We start from the raw sequence: 19,672 nt of genomic DNA on the forward strand, positions 1-19,672 counted from the left end.
ATCATGATCGTTCAATGGAGGCAGTCTTCAAGAGACTCGCTGAGAACATCCTCAAGATCAATAAGCAAAAATGTGAGTTTAACAAACAGTCTTTGGAATTCTATGGCTATATCATTTCAAAAGATGGTGTTTCACCTGACCCTAAGAAGATCCAGGCCATCACACACTTGCCACTGCCTCAGAACCAGAGTAAAATCCTCAGTCCACTGGGATTGGCCAACTACAGTGCTCGCTTCATTCCAGACTTCTCATCAATCACCCAGCCAAATCGTGAACTGACAAAGAAAGATGCAGCCTGGCACTGGACAGAAGAACATACAAACGCCCCGACTCAGCTAAAATACAGACAAATCAGCCACCCAGTCATGAGCTACTTCCATCCAGGAAGAAAGACAACAGTCACTGTGGATGCAAGCCATCCTGGCACAAACAGACAAAACAAACAACAAAACGCATATTGTGGCCTACACAAGCAGAGCCCTGACTCCAGTAGAATAAAGGTACTCCCAGACTGAGCGGAAAGCACTTGCAATAGTCTGTTAGTTGCGAACACTTCCATTTCTACCTGTGTAGATCGGATTTTGTCATGGTCACGGACCACAAACCACTCGAACTGATTTTCAACAATCCGAAGTCCAGACCCCCAGCACGCATAGAAGAAGGGCTCTCAGACTCCAATCCTATAAGTTCAAAGTGATCTACAAAGCAGGAAAATGCATATTCTTTTCAGCAGAAACAAGGACATTTAATTTGAACGAAAATGAGGGATGTAATTTTATGAAAATGGACACGGCCCCTTTAAGAGACTGAGGTCTCATGTCTCTCACTTGTTTCCGGAAGTTAGATGTTGATAGCACAGAGAGGAGTAGCGGTGCTGCTAAAGAGTACAACGGAGTAGGATGAATGTATTATGCTGTACATTAAACACAGTTTTATAAAGCAAGAGTGAACCTCATATTTCTACACAGATCGTGCCAACTTTTTTCCTGCCAAGTCTCGAGCAAGTATTTTGTTATTGCTTTTTCATTTGTTACTTTGTTTTTGCGCTCGGCCTTTTTGTCCGCCTTTCTACTGCCAGTTTAGTTTGTACTTTGTTCCTTTTGCTTTTTCATGGCACTAGTTCCTTCACCCAGTGCCATTTTTTTGGTTCCTGCCCTTATTCGGATATTAGAGACGGTTTTTGAACTGTAACATCTTCCTGCCTATCTGGGATCTAAACTTTGCTGAGCGTAACATCCACATCATAATAAATAAGAGCAAATACAGTAGATGTGCAAAAAATGAGTGTCTCCATGGTGATAGCAGCTCTGTATACCGTACACACTAAATACTCATTAAATATATAAATATGGCGATCTGCACGACTTTTGTGCTTGTTATTAATTAGCAATATTATCCTTTGTTCACACTATTTAGTACAATTTAGTAGGGATTTGAATCTTGGATCACCAAGGATTGAAATTAATCCCAGAGTCAACCCAACAGCGAGCTTACTATTTTCCCGTGCCTATTATAATGGTATCATTTTTTTTTAATTTTTGTGATCGATCCTCTCACAAGTAATTAATCACAGCTGCCGCACTGTACAAAAGAAGTAATAGGAACAAGTGTAAATGAGTCATTAAAAATGAAGAAGCAGTAATTTTCTGTTGTAGTTTTACTGTACCTATCTGAGCAGAGCCTCTCCTTCCCATGTTTTTGGGCTTGTTGGTGTCCTTAATGCGCTCAACTTCTTGCTGGTATTGTTGGCGCTCACGAGCTGCAATCTCTTTGGCCTCCTTCAGCGCGCCCTCTAGGGCTTTCACCCGCTCCACTGTGGTCAGCAGGCGTCGCTCCATTTTCGGGATCTCTGAACGGAGGTCTGCATTGTCCCGTAACAACTACATGCACGTAAACATACACAGGAGAAAAAAGAGGGAGTAAATACAAGCAACTTTCATTTATCTGACATAAAGGACTTATCTGACATAATTTTATCTGACAATATGGATATATTTGACATTATGGATTTATCTCACATAGTTTTAGCTGACATTATTGGTAACGATGTGCATAATTGGGAACACCTTAATCAACCACTTCATGTACGCAGATGATTTGGCCATTAATATTTACTAGTAGTGCAGAGTTCCAACAGCTTTATAAACATATGCTCCAACTATGGAGTCAAGTTGGACATCAAGTAAAATGCCACAAAGAGTATGGTATGGGTTGCAAAATTCCAGGAATATTCAAAGTTGGAAACTTTCCATGGGAATTAACGGGAATTATCCATCCATCCATCCATTTTCTACCGCTTATTCCCTTTCGGGGTTGCGGGGGGCGCTGGCGCCTATCTCAGCTACAGTCGGGCGGAAGGCGGGGTACACCCTGGACAAGTCGCCACCTCATCGCAGGGCCTAACGGGAATTAATGGGTATTAATGGAAAATTAATGGGAATAAACATTGAATGCAACATGCTAGATCTTGCAGCATGATTATCAGCTAAAACAACCCGATTAAATAAAAGTTCAGTAGAATTTCAACTGTGCATTCCTCCATCACATGTGCAGATAATTCCCAGCATGCTACAGACTACAACAGGGCTATTGAGGCCACACTAGTATTTCAGTCCAAGGACTTCACGGTGGCAGAGGGGTTAGTGCGTCTGCCTCACAATAACAAGTTCCTGCAGTCCTGGGTTCAAATCCAGGCCCGGGATCTTTCTGTGTGGAGTTTGCATGTTCTCCCCGTGAATGCGTGGGTTCCCTCCGGGTACTCCGGCTTCCTCCCACTTCCAAAGACATGCACCTGGGGATAGGTTGATTGGCAACACTAAAAATGGTCCCTAGTGTGTGAATGTGAGTGTGAATGTTGTCTGTCTATCTGTGTTGGCCCTGCGATGAGGTGGCGACTTGTCCAGGGTGTACCCCGCCTTCCGCCCGATTGTAGCTGAGATAGGCGCCAGCGCCCCCCGCGACCCCAAAAGGGAATACGCGGTAGAAAATGGATGGATGGATGGACTTCATCCAGTCAGGTAAGTGTTGATGATATTACTGAGGTAAATATATTTGATCTAGGGTATTTAAGTTTGATAGAGGTGTAATTGCTTGTTACTGTATGACTGTAGACTACTCCAGCAGACTTCCACTCAAGCTAGCTAGCTGTTCCTGTACTTGTTAAATTATTTTAGGGTGTAATATCTCTAGAAAGCTAGGTTTATGTACCACTACAGTCTTACAATGAACTGAAAATATTTCTCCGTTAGCCATGATGCTAATTTTCTCGATGTTAAATCCCATTCATTTATGCTAACAACGTTAGCGATCCGAATGTACCTTTTTTTGTGATCTGTAAAGTTCAATTGGCAAATACTAAATCAAAATCTGTAGTTTCCTCTGCCTTTTATCCTGCTAGCCATTCTGTTGTCATACAAGAATGTAGCTTATAGTTTGATTTACATGCTGATTGAGTGTTCATCTATTCATCTAGCCTATTTCTATTCATTTGTCCATCGGTAAAATATTTTGAAAGACTACTCCAATTTATTTAGCTGACTATTTATATCCGTGTGTGGCATTGCATTAGTGTTTTACAAGAATAAATAAATACAAACAGAATAATGCCAAGTACACCATCTGATGTGTGGAGACATTTCACCCCAACCACTGTAGGCGGAAAGGCTGTGTACATTTGCAAATACTGTGCAAAGAGCTACGTAGAAAATGCCACAAAGATGCAGTAGCATATAGACAAGTGTCCAATAATTCATAATTATTGTAATTCCCCGGTGGCAGAGGGGTTAGTGCGTCTGCCTCACAATACGAAGGTCCTGAGTAGTCCTGGGTTCAATCCCGGGCTCGGGATCTGTCTGTGTGGAGTTTGCATGTCCTCCCCGTGAGTGCTTGGGTTCCCTCCAGGTACTCCGGCTTCCTCCCACTTCCAAAGACATGCACCTGGGGATAGGTTGATTGGCAACACTAAATTGGCCGTAGTGTGTGAATGTGAGTGTGAATATTGTCTGTCTATCTGTGTTGGCGCTGTGATGAGGTGGCGACTTGTCCAGGGTGTACCACGCATTCCGCCCGATTGTAGCTGAGATAGGCACCAGCGACCCCAAAGGGAATACGAGGTAAAAAATGGATGGATGGATGTAATTCCCCATTAATTTCCATAAATTCCCATTAATTCCCATAACTTTGAATTATTAAAAAAAAACCTTTGAATTATTAAAAAAATGGTCATTATTTCCAGACTTCCCAAGCTTAACTTCCCGTGGTACATGTCCGGAAAGTTTCCCGGAATTTACTGGAAACTTTCCACCCCTTTGCAACCTGAGTAATGATATGTAGGACCAAGGAGGATCAACATCTTGATTTCCCAGGTTTCTACCCTGTTTGTGTGCAACAATGTAAAATACTTAAACCACATCTTCAAGGACACAATGCTTGGACAGAGAAGAATCCTGTATGTCCAAGCCAATATGTTAGTGAGAAAATTTCACTACTGTTCTGATGAAGCAAAGGTGTACTTGTTTAAAGCTTACTGCACCTCTATGTACACGGCAGCCTCTGGGTAAGGTTCAAGAAAGAGAGCTTGCGCGAACTCCAGCTTGCATAGAATGACTCTCAGAATCCTGCTCAGTAAGCCCATGGGTAGTAGTGCCTGCAAACTTTTTTTGTGATTTAGGAATAAACACCTTCCACGCCACCCTGAGAAAACAGATTTTTAACTTTGCATGTAGACTGCAGGGGTCCGAGGATGATCTTATAATACAGATAAGCAATCCTAAGTGTAATTATGTTAGGTACCAATTTTATGTATGGAAAATCTTGTATTTATGCCTTATAATAGAATGTGTAGGAGCATTTTTGGAGTATATTTGTTATTGCTGCTTTTATTTATTATATACATTTTTACTGATTATGCACAAGCACTGTTTTAATATGTGATAATGCATTTTATAGTGGCAGAGGGGTTAGTGCGTCTGCCTCACAATACGAAGGTCCTGCAGTCCTGGGTTCAAATCCAGGCTCGGGATCTTTCTGTGTGGAGTTTGCATGTTCTCCCCGTGAATGCGTGGGTTCCCTCCGGGTACTCCGGCTTCCTCCCACTTCCAAAGACATGCACCTGGGGATAGGTTGATTGGCAACACTAAATTGGCCCTAGTGTGTGAATGTGAGTGTGAATGTTGTCTGTCTATCTGTGTTGGCCCTGCGATGAGGTGGCGACTTGTCCAGGGTGTACCCCGCCTTCCGCCAGATTGTAGCTGAGATAGGCGCCAGCGCCCCCCGCGACCCCAAAAGGGAATAAGCGGTAGTAAATGGATGGATGGATGGCATTTTATAGTGTATTCTTTGTTTTATGTACTGTATGTAATTATATGTCTACTTGGACGTTGGAGTCTGCAATAACGCTTGATTGTAATTTATTTATCTGACATTATGGATATATCTGACATGGATTTCCATCCATCCATTTTCTACCACTTGTCCCGTTCAGGGTCGCATGGGGTGCTGGAGCTTATCTCAGCTGCATGGATTAGTCAAACATAAATGGTCAAAGTAGCCTAGCTAAAAATAAAACAAGCTATTTTTCTTGCATTTCAATTCTTTCCAAGGAACAAGTATTTTCCCCTCCCCTAGCATGGTCGTACAGGGGTTAGTGCGTGTGTCTCACAATATGAATGTCCTGGGTTCGATCCCCGGGCTCGGGCTCCTTCTGTGTGGAGTATGCATGTTCTCCCCGTGACTCCGTGGGTTCCTCCAAAGACATGCACCTAGGGATAAGCTGATTGGCAACACTCAACTGGCCCTAGTGTTTGAATGTGAGTGTGAATGTTGTGTTGGCCCTGCGATGAGGTGGCGATTTGTCCACGGTGTACCCCACCTGCCGCCCGAGGGCAGCTGGGATAGACTCCACCAACCCCCGCAACTTCAAGAGGGAAAAGGAATCGACGAAAGATAGTAGGTCTCCACTTTTTTAATCGTGACACACTATTTAAAAAGATGAAATAGTGTGCAACCAAGAAAACACCCCTGATTACAGTAATAATGAATTATATATCATTATTATTATCTACAGCAGGGGTCTTAAACTTTTTCTTCGCCAAGGACACCCAAACTGAAGGAGCGGGGAACCCCTACAATAAACTGGTCATTAAGGTACATTGTTATTGTGTTTTTTTTTTTGCTTTGTGCTATGTATTTACCTGGGGCCTCAGACGCCATCCGATGAGGTGGGCGGGGTTGGGGGGCGGCAGGGTTTCGTGCTAGCGGGGGTGTTTAATGTAGCCCGGGAGAGTTAGGGATGCATGGGATTCTGGGTATTTTTTCTGTTGAATTTATGTTGTGTTACAGTGAGGATGTTCTCCAGAAATGTGTTTGTCATTTTTGTTTGGTGTGGGTTCACAGTGTGGCGCATATAAGTAAGAGCGTTAAAGTTGTTCATATCACAACTCTCAGTGTAACCTGTATGGCTGTTGAGTAAGTATGCCTTGCAGTCACTGTCGTGTACCAACAGAGGCTGCATACACGCAGATAGCGTTGTGTTAAAGCGGGCGCGACGACAAGTTTTAGAGGACTGTAAAAGCTTTGCCATTAGGGCACGCCCTCTATATTATCGACTAGGTAAATATCGGAGAATATGGGCCCCGGGTGATTTCTGAGAGAGGCATTAAACTCCGGAAATCTCTCAAGATAATCGGGGGGGTCGGAAATTATGCAGTTGAGCCACATTAAAGTGATCAAAGAGCCGCATGCGGCTCCGGAGCCGCGGGTTGCTGACCCCTGAACTACATGAATGAAAGTGTGTTGGCTCACTCTTCATGTGTATTTAAAGATATTTAAATTTGTAAAAAAAAAAAAAATAGCAGGGGGAAATATAAAACTATATATTTAAAAAATATCTACCAAAAATTCCATGGCCCCCTGTTGAAGACGTCTTATCTACAGTACATTGTCATTATTATTTTTTTTAAATGCCTGGGAGGACGGACATAAAGGAAAGTTGTTTACCTGTTTGTGAGCTTTGGTCAGCTGCTCCAAGTTGTTTTCCAGAAAGCAGATCTTTCGTCTTTGCGCAGTACTGACTTCTCTTTCTTCTGAGCTCATCTGGTCATTCTGCATGAAGCACACATTTATTTGCAACAAATACTACTTTTTTAATTTGTATCACTTTTTGAACTAATATCAGCACATTTTATATGTTTATTCACTCACAAAGAGTTCATTATTTTTGGTCGCTATATTTTAACAGACAGACACATAATTTTCAACAAAAACATTACACAAGAGTTTTATAAAATACATTTGTATGTGATCCCCAAACAAAACATGACAAAGTACTAGGTGGAAAATGTCTTGTTAGTCACAAATCATTTCCAAGTCCTGATGGTTTTGAAGCGGTCGTTTTGAACTGATTGATTGTTATTCTGTGACCCACCCTAAAACACCTCAATCTTTATCATTTAGGCCAACTAGCAGAGAGGGGAGGCATTAACCCGGGTGGTGGCAATTTACCATTAATAAGGACAGAAGAAAAATAAGATATAATGTGATTAGACCATTTAATGGTTGATTGTTTATAGGGAATCAAATACTTCACTCAATCAAATATACAACATTTATTTACAGAAATAAACACAAAAACTCAAAGGTAATGTTACTGTTCAGATCTTTGACAAGGAGTAAAATTGAAGAGATTAAATGTTTCTACTGTACATTAAAAAGTGTCCACTTACCTTCTTGACTCGAACGACAAGGTCTTGGACAAAAAGTCTTCTGAGGTTGTGAAGAGTCTGCAGCTCACGGGCCTGGTAAAGACAAAAAAGACAACCAAAAAAAAGACACACAAAGACAAATTGTGGGTCATTAAAATATGTGGCTTCTAAATGTGTGTGACTTCCAAACTAAAAGGACATAACTTTCTTTAATTATGCAGCTTTCAGGACACCACATCCACCACTGTACATTTGGGAATAAAATGACAAACAATAATAATTAAGGACAGAAGTCAGGTCAGAAAAAATCAGGTACACATTCTGAAAACACGCGTGGTATGTTCATTGTAGACATTTTTATATGTGTCAATGCAAAAGTGGGTTTTTATTTATGTGTTCTGTGATTGACTGAAAACCAGTACAGAGTGTAACCTCGCCTTTCATCCAAAGTCAGCTAAGATTGGCTTTGGCTTTGGTTTTTACGAATCAGGTGATTGGTGGGATCATTAATAGGCACTGTGTTTAATCCTAGCACAATGAAACCTTCATAACCCCCATATTACCCAAAAATATAACATGATGATGATTTTATAGATTTCACATTTTTAAAAGCTATTTTTAAATGTCTTAATGTGATGTGTAAAGAACTACAAAAAGGTGCCGGACTACTCTGGGTCGTTCTGCGTTCTCAGTAAAGGCCTCACATCTGTGGAACTCTTTGCCACTGGAGTTAAAGTCGGACATTAAACTTTTTTCCACAAAACTGAAAAAGTGGCTTAATAAAAATCAGAAGTATGAGCACGAGAATTGAATGTGGTATGGACAAATGGGGCCAATATTTTTTATGCATTTTTATTTTGTACTTGTCTTAATCTTTTTGTATGTGTTTTTCACTTTTCTCAACTTTTCTTTAAAAGCCTAACCAGGGACGAGGGTTGCAAATTAGCCTGTGGCTCAAAGTCTTATGTACTTTGACAGTGGTTACCTAAGGGTAACAATGTTTAATTGTACTGCCCCTCGTTTGATTTATTCTATTACATAATATAAATATACAAGGATCTACTATTCGTGCACTGGACTTTCAGTATAGTGATGCAGGCGTTACTGATGGAACGGATTGGATTGGAAAATAAGTGCTGACTGTGTCTTCAAATGATTTATAATCATAGAAAATAATGGCAGGTTATTTTATATTTTTTTTAAACTCAGAGTCCTGCATATTTATACAGTTTTTTTTTCAACATTTTTTGTTAAAAAAAAAAAAAAGGAATACATTTTTTTTATTTTGGGCGGTTTAAGAATATTTTAGGGAGGCTTCAGATCCCTTAAAATAGGCCTAACGACACCAATGGTGTGATTGCATGTTGCTAACATACCACAGTTTCCTCCAATCCTTTCAGGTCTTGCCTGGTTTGCTCCCGTTTGTCCTGCTGCTCCCTGAGACAGCAATTCAAAGTTTAACTGCAGAAGTAAGACAATTGTAGAGTTGGAGAGGGAGAAAAGTTACGTGAGCTCTTGTAGCAGGCGACCCTTCTCCTGTTCTGCTGCTTTGAGTTTGTCACGCTCCATTCTGAGCCTCTCTTGCTCCAACATGATCGCCTGGTTGAGACTGCATGATGATAGGATTGTGCAGGTTTGAACTGGGATCTTTGTTACAGCCATGCTGATATTGCTGGTTCTTACTCCTGCAATTCAGTGATCATCTTCTCCTTGTGATCCAGCTCGTCTCTCAGGTTGCTGATCTGCCTCTGCTGAGCTTCTCTGTGAGATAAGATCTGCTTCTCCACAGCATCCTGAGCAGAGGAAAAGACGTTCAGAACATCGAACAGAAGAAGAGGACCTAAATTTCTAGTACCTTCACTTCATTGACAGACTGGATCTCATTCTTCTCTTCCATGACATGAACTTTATCTGAGGAGGTGAAGAAGTGTGCATATTAATATGTTTATACAATTTAGAAATGTCTAATAAAAAATGAAAGAGAGGACACTTTACGAAATATTCTTATTTTCGATGACATCGACTTTATTCCGGGGGGTGAAAAAGTGTGCATATTGATATGTTATACAACTTACAAGTCTTGAGTCGCTTGGGTATTGTTGGGGCGGCAAAGAAGTGGGCCATTAAATCTGCAAGTGAAGCTGCAGAGAAGGCCACATGGTAGCTGTGGACTTAGAGGGCTGATCCGTGGATTGCTACCGGGATGCAGCTGGGTGAGGGTGTATGATGTTGCGAGGCCCGAAACACCCTATGAACTCAGGATACATAACTGAGGATGTGTCCTAGTGCATCCTTGAGATGTTTTTTGTACAGTTAATTTCTGGCACAGCCAGTGGCCCCTAGAAATAGACTACGTGACAACCCAGAAATGTTTGTTCGACAACTGGAGAGACAGTTGGCAGCACGGAAAGACAGCACCTGGGACAGTATGGGTTAGCACCCCAGTCTGTATCTTTTGTGAGAGAGAACCCAAACAAGCTACGGAAAGGCATAAAGAGAGATACCCCCAGGAGATCCCGAGAGGGGGGGAGGATGAGAGTGAGGTACAATGCACAGGTCACGGACCTGGTGAGACAAAGGAGGTCAGGAGTCAATCCACATAGCCCACACCCTCACGTACCAGAGCCTCACAATTACTGCAGAGTAGTCCCACATCAGTGGATTAAGTGGCCTCCAGCCAGCAAACGGAGTGAGTGGCAGCAGTTTGATGAGGATGTGTCCAACATCATTAAAGCCACAGCCAAAGGAGATGCGGACAGTTAACTCCAAACGACGACTATCATCATCTTTTGCTATGCCTTGGAAAGATTTGGGCAGGTGGAGAACTCCTACACCATGAAACGCAGGGCCACCAGGATACATCACCTGCGCCAGGAGCGTCGCACTCCCAAGGAACAGTACAAGACTTCTATTGATGAGGAGAAGCAACCTCGCAGATGTGCAAAACATCCTGCGGAAGACGCTGACGATTCTTCGCAAAGCAGAGTGGCATTGAAGACAGGGAAGAGAGAGCTAGGAAGTGAGCAGCCTTCATTGCCAATCCCTTTGGCTTCTCAAAACAACTACTTGGGGACAAGCGCAGTGGCCGACTTGAGTGTTCAATAGAGTCAATTGCTTCCTACAGGACACAGTGAGTGATCCTCTGAGAGAGCAAGAACTGGAACCCAACAAAGCTCTCATCAGCCCCCGTCCCTCCAACAACAGAGTTCAACCTGATCATCAAGGTGGCTCACTCAGCATCTAGTCCAGGCCCCAGTGGCATTCCTTACTTGGTATACAAGCGCTGCCCAGAGCTTCTACAGCACCTTTGGAAGATCTTGAAGGTGAAGTTGCTGACCAGTGGAGGTTTGCTGAGGGAGCTTGGATACCCAAAGAGGAGAACTTGAGAGAAATCAACCAGTTTCGGACCATCTCACTCTTGAGTGTCGAAGGGAAGGTGTTTTTCAGCATTGCCTCACGGAGATTGACAGAGTTTCTCCTCAATAACAACTACATCGATCCATCAGTACAGAAAGGAGGGATCCCTGGAGAACGTGGCTGCTTGGAACACACTAGAGTCGTGACACAGCTAATCAGAGAGGCCCATTAAAACAGAGGTGACCAAGTTGTATTGTGGTTGAACATAATGCCTATGGGTCTATAACACATACATTGGTCGAGCTCCATCATTAAGATCAAGATTACTACAATAATTTCAGGATGAGGTTCACTTCTGGCTCAGAAACATCAGATTAGTATCGCATAGGGAAAGGAAAAATACCAGGCTGTACCGTCTCTATTATCCTTTTCACTCTGGCCATGAACATGGTGGTCAAGTCAGCCGATGTGGAATGCAGATGGCCCCTGACCATGTCAGGTTTACGACAGCCCCCTATAAGAACCTACATGGTAGACATCACCGTTACAACAACATCAGTCCCAGGGTGCAGGTGGATCCTACAAGGACTTGAAAGACTCATCACCTGGGCAAGGATGACTTTCAAGCCCTCCATGTCAAGATCCATGGTTCTGAAGAGGGGGAAAGTGATTAATAAGTTCCGGTTTTCCATTTCAGGAACTGCCACACCAACCATCACAGAGCAACCTGTTAAGAGTTTAGGGAAACTCTTCAACTAAACCCTGAAAGACTCAACCAAATCCAGAAGTCCAACATAGAACTGGGAACCTGGCTCACCAAGGTTGACAAGTGTGGTCTTCCTGGTATATTTAAAGCCTGGATGTTACGATCCGCTGCCCAGATCATGTTCTGTTTGTTTTTTGGACTCCCTCAGTTCCTATTTTTGTGCACCCATGGGTTTGTTTTCTGTTTCCATGGGTGCTTATTGTTTCCAACTGTCTCTGATTGGTGTTCGGGACAATCACCTGTTTCCCAAGCACTAATCAGAGCAATATTTATTCCAGCCTTTTCCGGTCAGTCAGTCTAGCTTCCTAATTTGCTGTATGCAACAGTCGACGACAGTTTTGATTCCTTTTAGCTTCCACGCTAGGCTCTTTTGCTTGCTAGTTCCCTTGCTAGCCCCTTTAGTTTTTACCTTCCGTGCTATGAGCATGTTTTTGTTTGTTCCTGTCTGATTTAGTTCTAAAATAAATAATTTCCTACCTATACACTGTGTCCAAAGTCTGTCTGCTTCCTGGGAGAATGAACCCCGCATCATAATGCGACTTGGTCGTTAAACTGGATCTACCTGCATTCCATCCTGCCCCGAATACTGTCGCTCCTGCTGGTCTATGCAGTCCCAATGACAGCAGTTGAGTCTCTGGAAAGAAGGATCAGTGGTTTTCTTCGCAGATGGCTGGGCCTTCCACGCAATCTCACCAGTGCTGCATTGTATGGGACGAGCAACATCCTACAGCTTCCTTTCAAAGGCCTCCCCGAAGAGTTCATGGTGGTACGCACCAGATAGGCCCTACAATACAGAGACCCCAGGGACAACAAGCCGGCATCGAGCGAAGAACAGGAAGGAAATGGAAGGCCGGGAAAGCAGTCGAGGTGACAGAGTCACGCCTGAGACAAAAGGCATTGGTGGGCACCATAACAACAGGCAGAGCAGGCTTGGGCTACTTACCTAAGAACCTGATCAGCCAGACCCACGGAAAAGAAAGACAACCCCGAATGCAGGAAGAGGTCCAAGCAGGTATGGAGGAAGAGCAAGTAGGCAGGGCGGTAGGATTTAGGCAACAGGGAGCAAGGACACGGTGGGAGGGTGCACTGCAGTGCAGGGTCACTTGGCGAAACATCTTGCAAGCAGATTTCCATCGAGTCCGTTTCGTGGTGCAGGCGGTCTAGAACACCTTGCCAAGCCCAGCAAACCTCCATGTCTGGGGGAAGAGTGAGACACCTTCTTGTCTTCTGTGTTCTGGTAGAGGCTCTCTAGAACATCTGCTCAGTTGCTGCCCAAAGGCTCTGGCGGAGGATAACTATCGTTGGCGCCATGACCGGGTGCTTAAAGGCCTACTGAAATGAGATTTTCTTATTTAAACGGGGATAGCAGGTCCATTCTATGTGTCATACTGGATCATTTCGCGATATTGCCATATTTTTGCTGAAAAGTTTTAGTAGGGAACATCCACGATAAAGTTTGCAACTGGAGAAAAGCCCTGCCTCTACCGGAAGTCGCAGACGATGACGTCACACGTGTGGGGGCTCTTCATATATTCACATTGTTTTTAATGGGAGCCTCCAACAAAAAGTGCTATTCGGACTGAGAAAACAACAATTTCCCCATTAATTTGAGCGAGGATGAAAGATTCGTGTTTGAGGATATTGATAGCGATGGACTAGAAAAAAAAACGCGATTGCAATCACGTTGCATTGAGACGGAGTCATATGTTTTTAGAGACATTTACTAGGATAATTCTGGGAAATCCCTTATCTTTCTATTGTGTTGCTAGTGTTTTAGTGAGTTTAAAAGTACCTGATAGTCGGAAGTGTATGTCCACGGCCGGGTGTTGACGCGCAGTGTCTCTGGGAAGTCGACAGCAGCTGTATGGGCGGAGCAAGCTCAGCTGATCTCCGGTAAGAAGCGACTTATAAACCACAATTTCCTCACCAAAACCTGCTGGTTGATAAATAGTCGGGATCCATGTCCGCTGTGATCCATAGGAAAGTTTCAACCCCGTGAATTTTAAACAAGAAATCACCGTGTGTTTGTGTGGCTAAAGGCTGAAGCTTCCCAACTCCATCTTGCTACTTTGACTTCTCCAATATTAATTGAACAAATTGCAAAAGATTCAGCAACACAGATCTCCAAAATACTGTGTAATTATGCCGTTTAAGCAGACAACATTTAGCTGTGTGTGTGCGTAGCTCTCATACTTCCTAAAAACCTGTGACGTCTTGCGTACACGTCATCATTACACAACGTTTTCAAGACGAAACTCCCGGGAAATTTAAAATTGCAATTTAGTAAACTAAAAAGGCTGTATTGGTATGTGTTGCAAGGTTAATATTTCATCATTGATATATAAACTATCAGACTGCGTGGTGGGTAGTAGTGGGTTTCAGTAGGCCTTTAAGGCATTTGCCGAAAGCATAGCCTCAGCAATTAGCACCAGCAAGCACCATCATGCACCAAAGAAGGCAGTCACCTCCATCAAAGCTGGAGAGAAACACTGAGTACTACATTTAACAGCAGGCCTCCTCCACACGGCATCTGACTGGCAGCTGCAGGTCGACCTAGGAAAGCAGCTGAGGTTCCTTCAAACCATTGCAACAACAACTCTCCGTCCAGAATTGATAATTACTTCTGAGGCTTTAAGACACCAGATGATTTTGGAACTTACGGTGCCCTGGGAAAAACGTATTGAGGAAGCCAATGAGAGGAAATGCGCTAAGTACCAGGATCTGGTGGAGGAGTGCCGGAAGAGACTGGAAAGCCTCTATGAGCCTATAGAAGTTGGTTGTAGGGATTTTGCAGGATGCTCTCTGTGCAAAGTCCGGAGTTGCTTGGGCATTGTAGGGGCATCAAAGAAGAGGGCCATTAAATCAGCAAGTGAAGCCGCAGAGAAGGCCACAGGGTGGCTGTGGATTAAGAGGGCTGAACCGTGGATTGCTACTGGGACGGAAGTCAGGACTTGATCAACCTCAGCTGGGCCAGGGTGTATGATGTTGCGACACTGGAAACACCGTTTTGACCCCAGGATACATCACTGAGGATGTGTCCCAGTGCATCTTTGAGATGTTTCTTGTACACAAACATCTACTATATGAAAGGAAGGACATTTTAGAAAAAGCAGTTTTACACTACTGCAAACTAAACTCTAAATAATATACATATACATGTATATATGCATGTGTGTGAGTGTGTATGTATATACATATACAGTATATATATATATATACACACACACACACACACACACACACACACACACACACACACATATATATATATATATGTACACATATGTACACATATGTGTATGTATATATATATATATATATATATATATATAAATAAATGTATACATACACATATGTGTACATATACTGTATATGTTTGTGTGTATATATATATATATATATATATATATATGTACACAGTCATGGTCAGAAGTTTACATACACTTGTAAAGAACATAATGTCATGGCGGTTTTGAGTTTCCCATAATTTCTACAACCCATATTTTTTTTGTGATGGAGTGATTGGAGCACATGGACTTGTTTCTTCAGGATTGTCCACACATTTAAGTCAGGACTTTTGGAAAGCCATTCTAAAACCTTAATTGTAGCCTGATTAAGCTATTCCTTCACCACTTTTGACGAGTGTTTGGAGTCATTGTCCTGTTGGAACACCCAACCGTGCCCAAGACCCAACCTCCGGGCTGATGATTTTAGGTTGTCCTGAAGAATTTGGGGGTCCATCCATCCATTTTCTACCGCTTATTCCCTTTGGGGTCGCGGAGGTAATCTTCCTTTTTCTTTCTCCCATTTACTCTGTAAAGCACCAGTTCCATTGGCAGCAAAACAGGCCCAGAGCATAATTCTACCACCACAATGCTTATGATGTATTCATGTTTGAGATATATTTTAATCTCATAGTCAACCATTTGACTGATATCAAAATTGGTCACTTGTCCACCTCCCTCTCTTGCTGGCCTCTGCTCACACTGATTGTTACGCCCAATCACTTGTACACTGCTGTATTTATATACACAAGACACAACAGCAATGGTCCTGAAGTTGTTGATTATTTAAAGTTTTATTTTGACTTTGTCTTTATTTTAATAGTTATTGTGGAGAGACACCGCCGACGGGCCGATAACGGGCGGAAAGCAGCAGCGCGGGCCCACCTGGAGGCCGGGAGGCGGGGCATGCGGCGGCAAGAAGAGGCGTGACACACGCGGAGCGACACTGCAGCGCCAATCTAAGACAGGTGCGTATACTACACACCTGCTCACAGTCTGTCTATCTGCTGCTAGAGTACAAAAAGGGCGAAGGAGGAACGAGCGAGGGAGCAGCACTGAGGAGGAAACATCGGCCAGCAGACCAGAAGCACGACAACCCACACCACGAGAGCAATGACACACCCCCGCAGCGGACGCAAGCCCCGGACGCCGAAAGGCGTGCAGCGGCAGCAGGCAGCACGAAGGAGCGCACTGAAAAGTGACTCGACCAAAGGGCCAAGATTTGTTGAAATAATAAATCAATGCCAACGCTGCTATGATGCGTCTTGTGTCAGGTGTCCCCGCAACCCACACGAGGACGGCAGGAAGTCCGTTACAGTTATTTTATAACAACAATTCACACAAGATCCCTTGAAATAAATTACATTTTTATTCCAGGCTGGGATGTACTTGGGTTTTGACTTTGTGTATTATTTTGAGTATACATGTTTTTTTCTAATATGAAATGTGGTCTTGAAGAGTGATCACATGAATTAAATGACGTGTCTTTAATTTGTGCTGAATGTGTTTGCAAGTGGGTGAGCGTGGAGGAAGTTTTGACTTTGTGGATTATTTTGGAATCTTTCTCTTGGTTTCCTATAAATAAGGTCTTACAAGCCTATGGAGAGGAAGTGTTGTTATGATCTACATTTTACCTTCACTTTGCCGATGGTCTCTCCATTCTGGGGTCCAGATTAATCAAGATCAACACCAAAACGTAACAAGTATATACCAAAGTTGACAGCTTTTCAATGCAGAACTTTAGATGTAGTGTAAGTACACTCCAATTTTCCTTCACAAAATAAGGGATGTATTTTTGCCACTATAGAAGTATCTATAAGTATCAATACTGAAGTATCTATACTTCTGTATTTTAAGTTCTATTTTGAACTTGCACACAACCACAAATAGATCATTGGATTTTGTATCAGAGCTTACTGTACCTTGTGCTCCAATCCTGACTATTTCTTCATTTAGAGCGTCCACATTTTCTTCCAACTGTCTTTTCTTCTGCTCCACATTCTGTAGACAGTCTGTTAGGGATTTTATCTTCGCTTCATGCTGCACACAAAAAAGCAAAAGCACAATAAAACATTCAGTGATAGTATTTGTTTTAAGACATAATATAGTGACAGGGTTTGTTCGTGGTGTACTATTGGTGACTTGTTAACATTGACAAACTAACACAACTATCCAACATTCATTACAGTTTTTTAATCGTCTTCAGTATTCTTTGACCCACAAGACACTAACACTACTGACGACAGATGTTGCTATGGAGATGGTGAAAGTGCTCACCTGAGAGACACGTAGCCGACAAGCAGTTAACTCCCTCTCAGTGTCCTCCAGCTTCTGGGTACTGTCAGCCTGGGAGCTTTCCAGGTGTTTGCTTCGTTTCACCATGCTTTTCACCTCCGACTTCATCTTACTGATGCAGAGTCGCGCCGCCGTGAACTCCTCATCAATGACACCACTGTTCTCGTGTTGCTGGTGGATCACACAAAATAATTGCATCCTTACATTGAGCAATCAGTGGAGCTTTTATATGACTGTACATCCATCCATTTTCTACAGCTTGTCCCTTTCGTGACCGCGGGGGGTGCTGGAGCCTATCTCAGCTTCAATCGGGCGCAAGGCGGAGTACACCCTGGACAAGTCGCCACCTCATCACAGGGCCTTAATACACGTTAATACTACAATATAATACTAATACCTGCCCAGTGGCCTTGTGGTTAGAGTGTCCTCTCTGAGATCGGTAGGTCGTGAGTTCAAACCCCGACCGAGTCATACCAAAGACTCTGAAAATGGGACCCATTACCTCACTGCTTGGCACTCAGCATCAAAGGTTGGAATTGGGGTTAAATCACTAAAATGATTCCCGAGCGCGGCCACTTGCTGCTGCTCACTGCTCCCCTCACCTCCCAGGGGGTGGAACAAGTGGATGGTTCAAATGCAGAGGGTAATTTCACCACATCTGGTGTGTGTGTGACAATCAGTGGTACTTTAACTTTACAATACTCGATGCTTACCAAACAATATGTAATATTAGGGGTGTCTATGGATGAGCATTAATTACATTTGAAACGATACGGTACCAATTCTCAGTATCTGGAAATTGACGTGAGTGTGTTAATGAATATCAATTGTTTATATAATAAAAACTTTTTTTTTTGCAACAATTTTTCTCTGCGGTTCTCAACGAAGGGGATCATACCTCTCCTCTTTTCATCCTTGCTTACTCTTCAAATCATTTGGTCTGAACTTTTTGAAGCTCTTCCCTGCACTGCTTTCCAAAATCGAAACATGAAATTGATCGGCTGGTCTCTCAATACAACTGACAAGATTTTCTCAATGAGAAACATGGGTTTAGCGGAACCTGTGTGTCCTGACAAAATGTTTGCCGAATATTTCATTTCAGGACGTTGTAGACATGTACCTATTTGGAATCATGATGCAGGATATCTGCTGATTGGAGTAAGCGTTGCCCTGGTGAATCGACAAATTCGGAAGATGCTGGCAGCCGGTCAAGAAACCCTCAAGCTGCCACAAATGATTGATGGGATGGGCAGGACTGTGGGCAACTAACAACATCACAAGATGTTTAATGTTTTGGAGATGCTGTCTGTTCTGCAAGGCACAGTATGATTAATTTGAGGACCAGAAATAGACAATAAGAGTGAAACGTTTGAATATGTTTCACTCACTAATGGCGTGGCACAGTTGGGAGTGTGGCCATGCCGCAACCTGAGGGTTCCTGGTTCGATCCCCAGCTTCTACCAACCAAGTCACGTCCGTTGTGTCCTTGAGCAAGACACTTCACCCTTGCTCCTGATGGGTCGTGGTTAGCGCCTTCCATGGCAGTTCCCGCCATCAGTGTATGAATGTGTGTGTGAATGGGTGAATGTGGAAATAGTGTCAAAGCGCTTTGAGTAACTTGAAGGTAGACGGACACTATACAAGTATAACCCATTTACCGTTTACTAAAACACAAATATTCTGATCTGGACTTTATCGTTTGTCTGGCGATTCTTTGATCCCAGACAAACGATATCTGCTGATTGGTGTAAGCATTGCCCTGGTGTATCGACAAATTCAGAAGATGCTGGCAGCCGTTCAAGAAACCCTTAAGGTGCCACAAATGATTAATGGGATGGGAACGGCTGTGGGCAACTAAGAAAATCGCAAAATGTTTAACATCTTGGAGATGCTGTCTGTTCTGCAAGGAACAGCATGAAGTCCAGAAATGGACACTTGTTGCTTGTTGACTTTTGTTGGACTGACTGGCTGTGTGATAGCGAAAACATGCGAGAGCACCAAGGTTGAGAGACAAGCGACTCTTCAGGCTTACATGCACACGCTCATCCATGGAAAATATCCCCCCCCCCCCCCCCCCCCCCCCCCCCCGCCCCCATCTACCATCCCACTTCAGCTTCAGGACAGCATAAGTCTATTCCAGATGGTCAATTTAGTGATTTTCACACCGACCATTGTTATCTGTTTGACTAATTTTACTTGGTCAAGCCTTTTCTAAAATTACACACTACGAAATAATAGTATCAACAAACAGTTGTACCAGGGCAGTCCTA

At 43.1% G+C, this 19,672-nt stretch overlaps 1 protein-coding gene across 1 annotated transcript in view; it reads right to left on the minus strand.

Moving 5' to 3' along the window:
• LOC133569651 (kinesin-1 heavy chain-like) overlaps positions 1-19,672 on the minus strand; it is a 92,372-nt gene that overhangs the window by 3,872 nt on the left and 68,828 nt on the right. The window contains exons 16-24 of the mRNA XM_061922144.1: positions 17,385-17,573; positions 17,030-17,147; positions 9,556-9,611; positions 9,384-9,493; positions 9,208-9,309; positions 9,077-9,137; positions 7,722-7,793; positions 6,997-7,101; positions 1,667-1,880 (exon numbers count right to left, since the gene is read on the minus strand). Coding sequence (XP_061778128.1) covers positions 1,667-1,880; positions 6,997-7,101; positions 7,722-7,793; positions 9,077-9,137; positions 9,208-9,309; positions 9,384-9,493; positions 9,556-9,611; positions 17,030-17,147; positions 17,385-17,573 — 1,027 coding nt within the window. The remainder of the gene's footprint in view (positions 1-1,666; positions 1,881-6,996; positions 7,102-7,721; positions 7,794-9,076; positions 9,138-9,207; positions 9,310-9,383; positions 9,494-9,555; positions 9,612-17,029; positions 17,148-17,384; positions 17,574-19,672) is intronic.

This window comes from Nerophis ophidion, linkage group LG15 (assembly GCF_033978795.1).
Source record: "Nerophis ophidion isolate RoL-2023_Sa linkage group LG15, RoL_Noph_v1.0, whole genome shotgun sequence".
Classification (NCBI taxonomy): Eukaryota; Metazoa; Chordata; class Actinopteri; order Syngnathiformes; family Syngnathidae; genus Nerophis; species Nerophis ophidion.